We start from the raw sequence: 15,000 nt of genomic DNA, 5'->3' as shown, positions 1-15,000 counted from the left end.
TCCTCTGCTCCACGGACATGTTGCAAATGCATTGGACAGAGGGCCCAGGGCTGTGATGTGCCCACCTGTACAGCTGGTCTAATGAAACACAGGAAGCTATGGCTAAATGGGAAGGGTTTTTAAAGTGCTTCGTCCTTGATTTACTCATGCCACAGACAGAGGGGTGTGGCTGTAAATTTAAAGGGGTGAACAAAGACACCAATTCTGAAACAAAGGTATCTTTTTGCCTCCTTAACAAAACAATACGTTATAGTTCATTTGATTCCATTGCTACAGTGCACATGGAAGCTGCACCACAAAGAAGCCCAAGAACTGTAATTTCATTATTTTTTTTTAATTGTGCTATCCCGACTGCTTTTCTACTGAAAGCCAAAACTATCCATCAGAACTACAGTGAGAACTCAGACAGCTGTCACCTGTAGTTACTTGGGATTCCTCTGACATTTGCCAATACTTTAACATACCCATGGAACCTATCTCTAAGTGCCTATTCTACTGCTTCAGTGAAACATCACCTGTGCAGTTCAAGACAAGCAAAAGTCTCTGATGACAGCCGTGATACCACAAGAGGTCCTCCAAAGAAATGCAGTAAAGACCAGAGGTAACTGGGCAGAATCAAAATGTATTTTAACTCAAGCACACAAGCTCTTCCCAATGCCTCCCTTAGGAGCAGTCCTGTGTAGTGGGACATGTCTGCCCTCTGACTGGAATGACTTGGTGAGAAGTAGAGCAGGTTCTCACACCGCAGCACAGGCACTTTCACATCAGGCTCCCCTTTCCCTGTTTTCGTCTGTCTTCAGCTGTGGACTCTGCTAACTCCTTCCCTTTATGTGAGGGCAACAACAAGAGGAGGAATTTCCCCAGAAAGAAGTAAGTGGTTGCATGTTCCATTTGCAATGTCACATCCAATGCACAAGTTAGAAGTATCAGAATTGTTCATGGTGTTACTGAAGACAGATTGAGAGGGGAGACACGGCGTGTGGGGGTGTTGTTGGCTGACAAGGATGCAGGAAGGAAAAAGGGAGCAGCAACATCTGTGGATGATGTTTCTCCTTGGTTGCGAAGCTGTAAGATCTGGCGCAGCAGGGCCTTTCCTTCTTCTCTAGTCTGAAATTAATTTGTAGAAAACAGAACAATACAACTATGAATGGATGGTTTCTGGGTCAAATTTAATATGTAAGCAGTGTAACTTAAAGTAGCTTGTCATTCTGTAAGGCTACAAGCTATAAAAGCAATTCTCAATTCTTTTTTCTTCTGCTCCTTCAAAATGTTAAGGTAAGTCACTTTTTTTGTTTTAGTCTTTCCTCCTTTTACTCCTGATTGGTGTGTTTCTTGGGTATTTCAGAGAACAGAACCATCAACCACTGAAGCTGTATAAATATTCCAGCAAGAAGTAGATTGGGAAAACTTTCAATAAGGTGAATTCAGGTTGTAGAGAGCTCCAGGCAGCTTTGTCAAGGATAGGCCAAACATCCTGCACTCATGGTTAGTGTCTACCATTAGGCTGAAATTAAAAATCCCAAACTGCCCACTTACAGATACATTACATCACAGAGTATGGAGCTGCACACAAAACCCAATTACTATTATACTCTCTGCACCATCTACACACAGAAAATGAGAAAAAAAAGTTTTAGAAGTATCACCACTACACAGTGTGTGGGAGTTTGTGACCATTCAGCTACCTCCTCACCACCAGCATTTTTAGCAGCCTTAAGACTGCCATGTGAAGTTTCAAATTCTTTTACTTAGTGAATTCCAGTGAGGTATGGTTCAATTTCACTATCTACACCACATTCCATGACTTTTATCAACCATACTCAGCATAACTGATCAGGTACACATGACAACCACCACTCAGGATGTGACCTGTATGGCAGACAGACCTCATTTCTTCATAAAGGATTCCTTCTACTCTGAGGGGAGCCACGATCAAGGTCATAGATCCATTAAGAAAGAAGCACCAAAGACTGCACAGGTACTCACATCATTGAAGGCACAGCATTTCTGAGCACATGCTGAGGCTTCATCCCAAAGCTTACATTTGAAGTAGTACTGGGCCAGGTAACGAAATGCAGTGCTGACCTCCAGGTGCTCCACTACCTCCTACATTGAGTGGGGTAAAAAAAATCATTTGTAAGTGCCTTCCAAAGTAGTTGTACACCATGTTTACTTCTCCTTTTAGTCCCAAGCTATCTTCTTACCCCACAGGAATAAATATCCTGGATGTATTTGATGTAGCATTGAGCTGCCTGTTCAGATTCATTCAGCTGTTCATGCAACCTACAAAAGGAGAAAAGTGGGTCACTGGAACAAGACTGCACTGTCGAAGACCTTGGTCTATGAGAATGTACCTGCTCATCCTGACCTGGACTAAAGCCAGGTCCTTTCCTTCAGAAATTGCAGGACATGCAATATGTACTACCTCTTGTGGAAAGAGATGATCCAGTTTGCATTCAGGCTGACAGACACAGAGGCAGTCAGATAGTGACTAGTCAGCTAGAAGCAGGGACCTTTGTATATTCTGTTACATTTTAAACCTTTTAACAGACCTTTGACATTCTACTTACTCACTATTTCCTCCAGTGCTCCTTCTTCCCCTGCTACAACCCAAATTTGCACAGCAGTTTCACTTTTAATTTGCCCTTTTTTTCCCCTCTTCACTTTTCCCACTTTATGTTACTTTATCCCCACCAAAAGAAATTAGTGTTGATGTCACAGTATTCACATTAGACCTTTCCAATGTCACAGCCATATACTAGAAAGGAAAAATAAAATCAAACCACAATTTTGAGCATCATCTACCATCATGGGCTGCTTTTAAGTTGCAGTACGACATATACAATTGCTAGTACTGCATGCTCAAAACACCTCAGGATTCAGAAATTCTTTGCAACCCACAAAATGCCATCATTCTCTCTAGTTATCCTGATGGAAACAAAGATGAAGCTGGACACCAAAATTTGCAGTCACTACAGCCCTAAAGACACCACCTCTTACACAGTTCCAGAAGGAATATTAGCTAACAGCAATTCCACTTGTTTTATCACTGGGTATCAAAGTGTGACTTGCATTTAACAGAACCGTGACGGTTCAGTGAGGGTACATACTCACTTGGCAAGTTTCACAAGTGCCATTTTCTCCACATCTCCCACAGCATAAGCTCTCCAATAGCACTGTCAAGGAAGGAAAGTCAGTCAAGCATGCCACAAAAATTAGTCCAGCTCATGACTTCAGCATGCAAATCAGAAACAAAAAATTACAGGGATTGTCAGCAAAAGGGGCATCTATCTGTAGACAACTCCTTATTTATCAACAGCTCTAGTTATATTGCAGCAGTACTTCCCCAGCTGTAACTGCCAAAGAGTTTAGGTAGCACTAGCAACATAATTTTGCTGCAATTTCACCCAGTATTCTGGAAGACACCCTAAAGTCTTACACCTCAGTTCTCACCTTCTTAGCTTCCACCAACTGATTGAGTTTTTCATAGCATTCTCCTAGAGCAACCAGCATACGAGAATCATTTGGTCTGTAAAAGAGCAATTCTTCAGGTAGTTTTATAGACAGCCAGCTGATCTCAGAGTGAGGGAAAGATGGGGGGTGGTCAAGGGAAAAAAATAATCTACACCTGGCAGTCTGTCATCCTTTTGCATAAAGCATCACTCTTACTCCTGACAAATCATCCTCAACATTTAACTGACAAAGCTTTTGTTAACAGTTAACTAACATCACTAAAAGGATTTGGAACAGTGGGACTGCACACATCACAAAGCATCAATGTTTGTTTCCTTCCTCAACTTAGTTCTTGCATGTAAATTCCTTAGCCAGTATCAACCATGTCAGAATGAAGACCAGTGAACACGGCTCCATTCTCAACTCTACCTGAGCTGGTGGGCCCGTCGGTAATAGTAGAGACAGTAAAATGGCATTTTGAGGATTTCATAGGTTTGCCCCAAGCCATACCACGCTCTGTAGTCCCTTTTGTTCACCTCTATTGCATGCCTGTCAATGAAAAGGAGATAAGCTAGACAAAAAGTCAGAATCAAAACCAAATCCAGCATAACACTAAAAAAAAAATAGAAGGCACTACTTCAGAAGCAAACTCCATTTTGTGCAGTACATGAGCGTTACCTATAAGCCTGAATAGCTGCAGATGTGTTCTTCATTTCCATATACTCATGTCCCATAAGTGTCCAGGCTCCTAGATAACGAGGATTCAGTTTCAAGGCCCTCTGGAAATAGAGTGCTGCTTTTTCATGTTGGGAACGCAAGCTATAATAATTTCCTAAAGTAAAAGGCATAATATTTAAATAAATTTTAAAAACCCAAAACCAATCAACAAAAAAAAGCAACACCAATAGAGAAGTAGAAAAAATGATGTAATGTGTACTATCTACTACCTCCTAACAAATTATAAAGAGTCCTAATAAAGACAGAACTGATTCAAACTTCAAGAAACCTAATTGCACTCTGTTCACCAGTGTTCTGGTCAATCCTTTTCCAGCTGTACCAATCAATTTATGATTCCATCGCCTTGGAGTGTCCTGATCTAACAAATCAATTTCCTGCTCCTCACACACAACTATTTCCACTGGAGTTTGAAGACTATAAAGGGATTTTTAGGTACATGGGTCTACTTTCTACCCTAGTACTATTACAGCAGCTTTCAGAGAAAAATGAGGGAAAAGGTACTCTGTCATTTAGTCTGCTTTTCAGGCTGCCTGAATCCACATTCACCAAGTGGTGATTTTGACTGCCTTGTTGGCTTATCACTTCCACAAGTGTTTCCAAGATTCCCTCACACAGCCTACAGACAGCAAACTAAGATGTAAAAATAACATGTAAAAGAATTGGCTCTCACCAATTACACAGCAGGTCTCAACACGGTACTTGTCTATCTCACAGAGATTATGAGCCAGGTAGCTCAACTCAGGCTTCATGCTCTAGTGGGACAAAAGATTAAAGTGATGAGAGAGAGAGTACATTATGCTTTGAAAGAAACTGCAATAAGCAATTGGTAATGTGTACAGTGCCTCTCCTCCATGGAGGTGGGAAGAGGCAAGCCAGTATTCAGAGATGCCAGACAGCACCAGCTGCTTTGCCAGTGTTTAACATACCTCCAACAAACACCATCACTATGGACAGGCCACAGGAAGAATGCTTACCCTTACATAGAGCAAGTTGGAGAAAGTATCCATGTTTTCTATCCTGTAAGGATCTTGTTTCCTCAGTTCATTAAAGATGGATAAAGCTTTGTCAATATCTGAAGAAAGAACAGCATATGGAACACCAACAACTATAAATGCCAAGTTTTGCATTAAGGGGGTCATTACTACTTAGTCTCACTGACCTCTTATATTGTGGTAGGCAACTGCAATCTGAGAGATGATATAAGTGCTTTTGGAGAATCCTGCATCAATGAGAGACTGGTACTTCTGCAGAGCTTCCTCTATCAGCTGCAGCTCTGTATAAATGTGTGCAAGAAAGAACTCTTTCATCCATGTATCTGGCAAGGACAGGAACTTCAGCTAGCAAGAATCAAAGAAGAGGAGGAAGAGATGACAATCAGAAGTATTCTACAGGCTACACGTGGCAAAGACTCCATTATCTTCCCTCCCATGACTTAGTAGGTGGTCCTGAGGTAGGAGACTTTCCTGCAGTCACTTTCTTAAATCCATTTGGTCAATCAGGGAAGAAATTGTCTTCAGATATGACATTACCTGGCTCTTGCTTCAGCTATTAAATTCAGACTGCATTTCTTCCTATGTTTGAACATCAATATCATAACACTAATTTCAATGAACTATGTAAGCAGACTCAAAAGTATATAATAAAAAATGCACTTCCCTTTTTCCACAAATTGGTAACACACTCTTCTGCATCACTTTTTACAACATTTTTTTTAAAGTACAGTTTTAAATGCTTCATAATTCAGAATTTACTGAAGAATTCCAGACATGGACTCAAATTCCATGCAGAAAGAAAAATAATATATTTTGGTTTTATATCTGAAGTTTGTTTCTCTGATACAATTCACCTCCTATGTGGCTTTATACATTATCTTTTCAAATTTTGAAAGTAGTGATTCTACATATCCTTTCAAGCTATGAGAAGTGCTCAATAACTGAGGAATTAGAAACAGATTAAGAAAAAATAAAAAAGGGACATCTCTTAGGAGGATCTTCTTCATGTGACAAGATGATAACCGCAGTAACAACTGCTTTCAAAATACATGAATTGGAAATTTCTTAAACCACTTTGTGGGGGAATGATAAGAAACTAGCCATGCCAGTATAAAGATACTCAAGATACAGCACGACAAGCAATCGAAGATAAAGAGGATTTTACAATATAATTTACAGTTGTGGATTGCCTTGCCTGACAGTGTCTCACAGAATGAAGCAGTGGGCAACATTAATCTCGTGGAAACAGAAACACTGGTCACTGAATCAGGCTAAACTCTTGAGATTTGTTACCACATCTTGGTATCTGCAAAGTTTTACCATCTCTTTATCTGTAATCAAGTTGCAAAGTTCCAGCCAGGCTCCCCAGTGCAAAGGCAGGACATGAGCAGCTTCAACAAACACATCTATTGCTTCTTTCACCAGGTCCAGTTTCCGCAGCACAACACCATACCTGTAAAAAAAAAGTATCAGGTTGACAAGAATCACGCAATTCTGCATATCCACACAAATATATAAGAAATGCATGCAAACACTTACAGATAAAGGCCAAAGCCATCCAGTTCCTGTGCCTTGTGTTTCTTGCTGAGCTCAACTCTCAATTCTCGTAGAGCTTCATTTTTCACCTGTCCTTTTTCCAGAGGTCCTACATGAAGAGAAAGTCACACAGCTAGCTTTCAATAAGGAGTCTTCCACAGCAATGCCAAGTCCAGGGTGCAATCAGAATTATGGCTGACATCTGCCCAGCCTGTGTTTATGTTCCCCATTTTAAAGAAAATTGCTTAGTCTGGTCACCCAGTTTAAAAGAAGACCTAAGAGATGAAAATCTGCAACCTGTAATTAAGCCAATGAATCAAAAAGAATGAAAGAAATCATGTTACAGCACCTATTATCCAAAAAATTGAGGGGAAAGCCATAGACCCAAGATGAGTTACATGCAGAGTCAACAGCAAAAGCTTCATTATCTCATCATGCATTTCTTGACACCAGAGACTTACCCAAACTATCAACTGTCTCATCATCCTTTTTCTTTTCCCCTGACTGTGGAAAAGAAAGAAAATCCAAGATTATATTATAATAGTATTTTTCCTAAGTTTGCTGCAGCACTTGCAGCAGTGTGTAAACTGAGTTTTCACAGACAGCACGGTTCTGAAAAGAACAGCCCTATCTTTCTTCACCCCAACACAGAATTTGGACTTCAAGGTGGTCATTAAAACCAAGCAAAAGAATAAGCAAAAAAATAAGATATGCCAGGGAGGGGTGGGAAGCAGAGGAGTTCAGAGCTAGGAGGCAACCTTTTTTTCTACCTTACCAGGTATCTGGAGTACATGTACAAGAAGTAAGCTTTCTGGCTCTTGCAGCCCTGTAAAAAGTAGGCAGCCCTGTCATATTCCTTGAGATCAAAGTAAGACTTGGCCAACGTGTAGGCATCCAGATCACGAGCATCCTCCTGCAGGGACATACAAGAGTTTTAAGACCCAAGAAGCTCTGACATACTTTAGGAAAATCATGGTTACAAACATAGCAATGAAATTGCTCCAAAAGCTAAAAATGTAGTTTGTCCATCTTTTTAGATGGTTTGAGTACTATCAGAAAAGTTCCTCCAGTCCCTCACATGATCCTATTCTAGAGTTCTCAAATAACAAGTACAGACTATGTAAGAACATTTAAAATAAATGATGAGATTTCAGAAACAAATTGTGGCAAGCTGACAGAAGGCAAGGCCTAGCTGTTCAATTAGTATGAAAAGCCATAAACAAGAAACCTGCTCAGGAATTCCATATAAGAGAATATTAATCTGCTAACATACAAGAGAACACCTCCCTGGTAATTATACCTTGAAATGCATTTCTGACATGTTACACTTCTATAATACAGCAGGACACACACCTATGACTTCTACTGTATTCCTACAGAGGTGGGGATGGAGACACAACTTGTTTTTCTTGTGTCCTAACGAGTACAAGTTTAATGGCAAAACATAATTTGTATTAAAATCAATTTGACCTCAGTAAAGAGGAACAAAAATAAAGTAGCATGCATGTGATTTCAAATTTGGCTTACAGAGTGCTTCATTTAGGACACAGCAACAGATAATGCTTTCATCTGGGAAAGCACATTCAGCTCTCTTGCCCTGTTGAACACACTATGGAAAGGATGTTCCCAGCATCATGGCAGCATTGGAGCTCAGCGCAGACTCCCACCCGTGGGAGTGGGAGATTGCAATCACGTATTTTCCTCCACAGTTCAGATGAAACAGCCCACCCACATGAGCTGCAGCACCTTGTCGAGCTCACAGCCACTGTCCCCCAAGCACAGCCTGGGCCGTACCTCGGTGAGCACGGGGGGAGGCGGCAGCTCGCTCAGTGGCAGTGGCTCCAGGGCGAACGCAAGTTCAGCAGCCCTGAGGGAAAGAGAGCATTAGAATCGTTCCACTGCCAAGGTTGGAGACCTGTGAGATCATCGAGTCCCACCGCAGCGCGAGCACTGCAATCCCTAAGCCACATCATCCAACGCCAGATGCAGACACCTCTTAAGAACCTCCAGAGACAGCGACTCCATCACCTCCCTGGGAAACCTATTCCAGTGCCTGACCACCTGAACATTTAAAAAACATTTTCCAGTATCTTACTGAATCTCCCCTATCTCAGCTCAAGGCCGTTTCCTCTGGTTCCCTCCCTGCAGGCACAGCAGAAGAGACTGGCTCCCACCTCACTGCAAACTCCTCTCAGCGAGTTGTAAAAAATGATGAAGCACCCACGAGCCTCCTCTTCTCGAGACTAAACAAACCCAGCCCCGTCCCATCCTCCCTCCGGCACAGAACACGTTAGCCCGGGGCCGCCGAGCTAGGCCCAGCCAGCTGTGCCCGGCCCCGCTCACCACTTCCCGCTGTGCTGCAGCCCGCGCTCGCGGCTCCGCTCCGCCACGCTCAGCAGCTGCTTCTTGATCTCCCGCAGATCCGAGAAGTCGCCGCCGCCCGCCGCCGCCACCATTGTCGCCGCCGCCATCGCGCCAGCCCGGCCAATCACAGCCCCGTCCGCCGGTCTGGCCAATCACAGACCCGCACCCTGTGTGCCCGCCCGCCTATCCGGCCAATCAAAGGCTCGCGCACTGAACCACCCCGCCCCTATACGGAGTCCTCTGCTTGGACGAGAGCGAGAGGTTTCGTGACCAATCCCAGGCGCTCCCCGGGGCTGTGCAGTCTGATTGGCCGGGCGCGCCCGGAGCTGTGCAGTCTGATTGGCCGGGGGCGCCCGGAGCTGTGCAGTCTGATTGGCCGGGAGCGCCCCGGGGCTGTGCAGTCTGATTGGCCGGGCGCGCCCGGAGCTGTGCAGTCTGATTGGCCGGTTGTGTCTGAACTGGCGCTGGTTCGCTAGTGATGAAAAGTGTCGCTGTGAGCGTGGCGTCTTTGTACTTGATTTGTTACTATAGTAAGAAAAGATTTTTGGTTTTTTGATGAGCTGTGGATGACACTAATTCTTACACTGACTCCAGTGTAGAGTCTAAGGCTACCACTGGCCCTCACTGTATTGATGAGTACTATGAAAATTGCATTGGTCTGGAACCGTTTCATCTGGAACCACCTGCTGAAATTAAGATTGTTCTACAAAGGTTTACAGAGATAGGAAATGCCCAGTTTGTCGTTAAAGTGGGAATTGATGAGTTATTTATAGTCTTCAATGGTTTTTCAAATCGATAAAGCAAATTAGACCCTGATTTGAAGTATAATTTCAGCGTTACATGGGTTTTTCCCTCTCTTAATTTTAGCCAAATGTTTTGCAAATTCAGTTGTAGCTTTGACAGAAAATACTTCTATTACTTTGCCAGCCCATACATCCAAAACGGGAATAAAAACTTCGTTGCTATTGTTGTTACCACACAGATGGGTCTAGTCAACACAATACCTAACTAATACCTCATTCTGTCTCTTTGACCCGCCCCAGAACACATGTGAAAAGAGCCTCAGAATTATTTTCTGATGATAAATTTTTGTTGTACTTACCATCTCTTTTGTGTTCTCCATATGTAGGGATCAGCTGTTAGTGTTCTGTGCTCCTAAACATTGTATTTGGTACTTGTTTGAGTCCCTTAGTTGGACTCAATAATCTTATCCAATCTGAATTATTCTGTGATTCTCTGCTAGTTTCAATTTAAGGACGTTCAGTTTTCACATGAATACAAAGAGTGATATTTAAAGAAATTGGTACGTGTGTGTGAGATCTATGAAGTAATTTTATCAAGGTCTGTATATCTCCAGTTTTGGGGGCACTGGGTATTATGTGCTGTTTTTCCAATGGAAACTGTGACAATATTGTTGAAGTGAGATTTCAGTTCAAAATACTGAAGCTGCTGCAAAAATGCACGAAATGCTAATTCTCTTCTTGATGAAATCTAGGCAAAATACCCTTAGTGTCACTCTCCAGCGTGTGAGTCCTGGGCAGCTGCGATCCAGCTTTTCAGAGGAGCGCTCCTGGCAGCCGTGGCACACAGCTGTGATCCAGCTTTTCCCGAGGAGCGGCGCTCCTGGCAGCCGTGGCACACAGCTGTGATCCAGCTTTTCAGAGGAGCGCTCCTGGCAGCCGTGGCACACAGCTGTGATCCAGCTTTTCCCGAGGAGCGGCGCTCCTGGCAGCCGTGGCACACAGCTGTGATCCAGCTTTTCAGAGGAGCGGCGCTCCTGGCAGCCGTGGCACACAGCTGTGATCCAGCTTTTCAGAGGAGCGCCTCTGGCAGCCGTGGCACACAGCTGTGATCCAGCTTTTCAGAGGAGCGCTCCTGGCAGCCGTGGCACACAGCTGTGATCCAGCTTTTCAGAGGAGCGCTCCTGGCAGCCGTGGCACACAGCTGTGATCCAGCTTTTCCCGACGGGCGCTCCCGGTCCCGCCGCCCGGCAGGAGATGGCGCTTTGCGCTCTCCAAGCGGCGGAGGGAGGGCGAAAGGAGAGTTCGCCTTGGCCGAGCTGAAGAATTCAATTGCTAAGACTTGCTTCGTAAGGAGAACTCGTAATTCTTCCTGTCATTCCATTCTTTAAAAGATGGGTCTGAAGTGACACCCGAGGCTGGCATTTAGAGCCAGGAGACGAGTTAAATCCTCTGGGCGTGAAAACAGATAGCATCTTGGAAATACAGATTAACTGCGCAGCGCTGGGTGCTCTAGGAGAGGGGAACTTGTACCCCGTGTTATTCCACAGCTACATGGACGAGATTTTCTCTAGTCCCTCAGAGAAACGAATTGACAAAAACAAGGAAGGTCGCTGATGGAAGGGTGGGAATTGTGTTCATCATACCAATAGGCTGTGTAGGTGCTTTAAAAGGAATTTTTTTTTTTTTTTTTGAAGTGGAAATCTTCAAATGTACAGCTAATGCTCGGTAAAATCCTGTGTAAGTGATCTTTAGCAAGTGAAGCGTCTTGCCAATACAGTTAGTTTCATCTGTTGACAGAGAATTTAACTTCTTTATTATGATGCTGTAAAACGGTGCTTTTTAACTTTTTTAAAGATCAACCATGATTACAGTTGCCTGTATAATTTTACACTGAGAAGTCTCTACTACTGGTTGTATTCTCCATTTAGCATAGTTAATGCAACTCCCACTTTTGCTTTTTGTTGTCTGTTGGGACATCATTAATGTTAAAACTTGGAAACCATGTGACCCTAAAGTATGAGGGAAACCATTTATACTTTATTTAAATTGAGACAAAAGAATAAATTTGCACCAACTGGGGATAGTTCCAAAGGGTAGAAGATCTGAATTCCAGGAAATCTGCCTATGACTCAGTTAATGTAGCATTGTGACATCAGAGTAGAGAGAGTAGGCTATTGTGCAGTCAGTAATGTTGTTTTTCCCCTCTCTCTCTCTTGTTCAGGTCTCAATTGTTTTCTTGGGAGGTTAATTGAGATGAAGTGACATAAAATGTCTCTGAGAGCTGTGGACTAATGCAGCAAAAGTGTTTATGTCTGAATCACTTCTCCATATCTGAAAAATTCATTGACTCATGCCATGTATTTTCTGGTTTTAGGAGATTTGGTTTAATTGCAGCTCTTGATGAGCTTGGAAGTAGTAGCAGTGAGGCGTGCATATCTAGCCCATATGCTCTGAGAAAACCAGCATGCACCATTTTATAGCATGTTGCCCACTAAGACTTCTGTGGATATCACAGTGAGGTTGTAAAGAACCATGCAGGTGCTTAATATGCTGTTATTCAAGAACCTTCACATTGTAGCTAAACTGCAGTTCCCTATTTAATGGAGCATGGACTTGCTCCCTTTTCAGGAGACCCAGAAATTTGTTCTAACCCATTGCAAAAGTTATGGTTAGGCCAAACATTAGGAACTAGGAATTTGTCTGACTGGGTTGTATTTAGTGTGCTGCTGTGCATCCTTGAAGTCATGGAGGAGAAGGGAGTCTGGAGACGACACAAGGAGTAGCAATCATTTTGCCACGTGTGCAGCTGGGATCTGCAATTGCTGAGAAATGGGCTAGAAATGTATAGCCAGGCACTGCTGAGGTCCTGCAGCCTGTGGCTCCACTGGCACTGCCATCTGACACAAGTGTGTGCTGTGTGCTGAGAAGGTCAGTCCTACATCTGTCATCCTCCCTCCCGTGCTACAGACTGCACCTAGGCAGTAATGAAAAACTATTTTGGTTTCAAATCCATTGCTGTTTTTCCTTGGGGCCACTGAAGTCAAGAGTGAGGCAGGTGAATTTGGGAAGGCAGAACTGCACCTTTTGTTATTGGTGAAAGCTTATGCTGGAATAAATAGAAGTCACTGATATGCAATGATTTTTTTTTTTCCTACCCTCCCTCTAGGAGGGGAGTAAATAGTACTGCTGGGGAAAAAAGAAAAAAAAAAAAGAAAAAAAAAAAAAAAGTAAAAAAATTGCTGCTAGTTTCTTTATGTGTGAGCTTTGTCATTGAGAAAGTCAGAACAGATTTCTAAGTCAGGAAACTTACAAATTCTTTCTGAAAATCCTTATTTATATTTGGGTTGTCCAGGCAGTTCCCTCCCCCCCCTCCCCCCTTTTCATTACACTTACTCTCCATTTGAGAAAAGAGGAGGATGTTTTATGGTGAACAGCATGTTGCTATGTTTTAAGGCAGTACCATTTTGTACAGTTTTGACCTTGCAAAATAACTAAATGCCTGGTACCCACAGCTCCTCCTGATTACAGGAGGGGACTTACAGTTGCTCAGTGCAACACAAAATCAGAATGCTTGGCAGCATTTCTACTTAGCATGAGTGTTACTGAGACGATATATATTTAATAGGAATTCATCCTTTTAAACTATTTCTGAGAGAGTTTTGTGAATTTTGTCTAGATGCCCAGGTAAACGTGTATAGATTATGTCTTTTTCCCTCCCTTTTAAGAGCAGGAAATATAAAATCCCCACAAAGCCCACTAGACTGCATCTCCATAATGGAGATGCAATATAAGGGAATTTGGAGGGATGTTTTTGATAAAAGTAGATTACGTTTTTATCACCATTAAAAGTGAGGATTAATCCCAGTAACCATAAGCGTATATCAAAATACAACATTACAGCAATTCCTGGTAACTGCTTTGGTTCAGGAAAGAAAAATACCACTTTATGTAGGTTTGCTCCCAGTGGCACATGATTTACTGCTTATCCTCAATCTGTGTTGACATGATCTGGAGTAATTCTATGGCACTTGAGGCCATCTCTTCCAAGGTGGCATAGTGTCATTTGGTCAGATGACTGAAATCATTAAGTTCATAGTGATTTACACTACCACTACTACTCCTCCTCCTCCTCCATCCTCTCTGAAAGATATCCCTTTATCTGCTGAAGGAAGGCAGCTGAACACAAATTCTTCTCTCGTCTGTTATCACTAAAGGGAAAGTAGGTTAACTTACATCACCATGGTGTTTCAATGGGCTAGAAATGTATAGCCATTTGAAGGATACTCATGTTTTTAAATTGCTCAATATTTGTCAGAAGTCATCTTCTCACACTGCTGTTGCACTCTTGAGGGAGATGAGTAAGAAGATTCTGTATTCAAAAAGGAGGCTTTTCATGCTCACTGAATCAATGCTTTCTGCCTAACTGAAAACTGAACCTAAATCAGGTGCCTGCATTTCTGCTTATAAATTGAATTTCTTCTACTAGTTTCACTTCAAAAAACGTTGGTGTCCTGTCCTCCTTCGATCTCTTGGCCACTCCAAAGAAGTGAGCTACAAGAGGTGTGTTGGTACCTAGCTCGTATGATTAATTCTGTTCTACACCCATATCAAATCAGTAACTAGCAAAGAAGGGTCCAAGGAGGACAGAGGCTGGAGTGAGTGACAGGTACAATAAGCAGAGATGATTGGACTGAATCCAGCTGGTTTATAAATGGAGAAGCACTGGTAGCATGTCACAAGAGTGTAAGCACAACATTTATTCAAGGAATATTTAATTAAACTGGAAGGTAATGGAAGATACAGTGTATAGCTCTTCCATTACAGAAAGCACTAGATTGCTTTGATGATTTATTACTGGGGAGAAATAATGGCTTCATATTTTTTTCCAAGACACAGAATGAAAGTGATATGGCATTTTAAAGCTACACAGATTGCATTGATATAAACTTAAGAATTTTTGCCAAGCTGAGTACTATCCTTCTGTTGATCTACTTGTTTCTGATCTTGTTAGATAAAACATTTCAGAGAAAATATTTGACTTTCAAATTTGCAACATCTGCTCTACGGTTCAGCAAATTTGTAGTGTAGCTGCTGTGTGCTGCCTTTAAAGATAAAATTCAACACGGTAAAAATAACTTCCTGGTTAGGGGACCAAGATAGTGTTGCTGCAGAAT

General features: G+C 42.5%; 1 protein-coding gene across 1 annotated transcript; it reads right to left on the bottom strand.

Moving 5' to 3' along the window:
- Nucleotides 1–164: 164 nt before the first annotated feature.
- On the bottom strand, nt 165–9,205 carry CDC23 (cell division cycle 23). The gene is made up of 16 exons (XM_041398015.1): nt 9,063–9,205; nt 8,514–8,586; nt 7,495–7,632; nt 7,181–7,223; nt 6,723–6,828; nt 6,504–6,636; nt 5,351–5,528; nt 5,166–5,263; nt 4,862–4,943; nt 4,132–4,285; nt 3,883–4,002; nt 3,454–3,529; nt 3,115–3,176; nt 2,205–2,283; nt 1,987–2,106; nt 165–1,107 (listed from the first exon to the last, which is right to left on the bottom strand). Exons 1-16 carry the CDS (start codon nt 9,188–9,190, stop codon nt 937–939), a joined length of 1,761 nt encoding a protein of 586 aa, XP_041253949.1. The 5' UTR covers nt 9,191–9,205; the 3' UTR covers nt 165–936.
- Nucleotides 9,206–15,000: the final 5,795 nt, after the last annotated feature.

This window comes from Onychostruthus taczanowskii, unplaced genomic scaffold, assembly GCF_017590055.1.
Source record: "Onychostruthus taczanowskii isolate IOZ18803 unplaced genomic scaffold, ASM1759005v1 scaffold14, whole genome shotgun sequence".
NCBI classification, from domain to species: Eukaryota; Metazoa; Chordata; class Aves; order Passeriformes; family Passeridae; genus Onychostruthus; species Onychostruthus taczanowskii.
The sequence above is the reverse complement of the archived record's forward strand: the minus strand, read 5'-3'. Positions and strand labels throughout refer to the sequence as shown.

What these genes read in the sequence shown, in the direction of transcription:
- CDC23 (XM_041398015.1), bottom strand. Translation starts at nt 9,190, where the DNA reads ATGGCGGCGGCGACAATGGTGGCGGCGGCGGGCGGCGGCGACTTCTCG. An exon ending in TGAGACCTGCTGTGTAATTG is followed by an intron (nt 4,286 to 4,861) that starts GTGAGAGCCAAT and finishes CTTTTACTTTAG; the next exon opens with GAAATTATTATAGCTTGCGT. An exon ending in AGTTGGTGGAAGCTAAGAAG is followed by an intron (nt 3,177 to 3,453) that starts GTGAGAACTGAG and finishes CTTCCTTGACAG; the next exon opens with TGCTATTGGAGAGCTTATGC.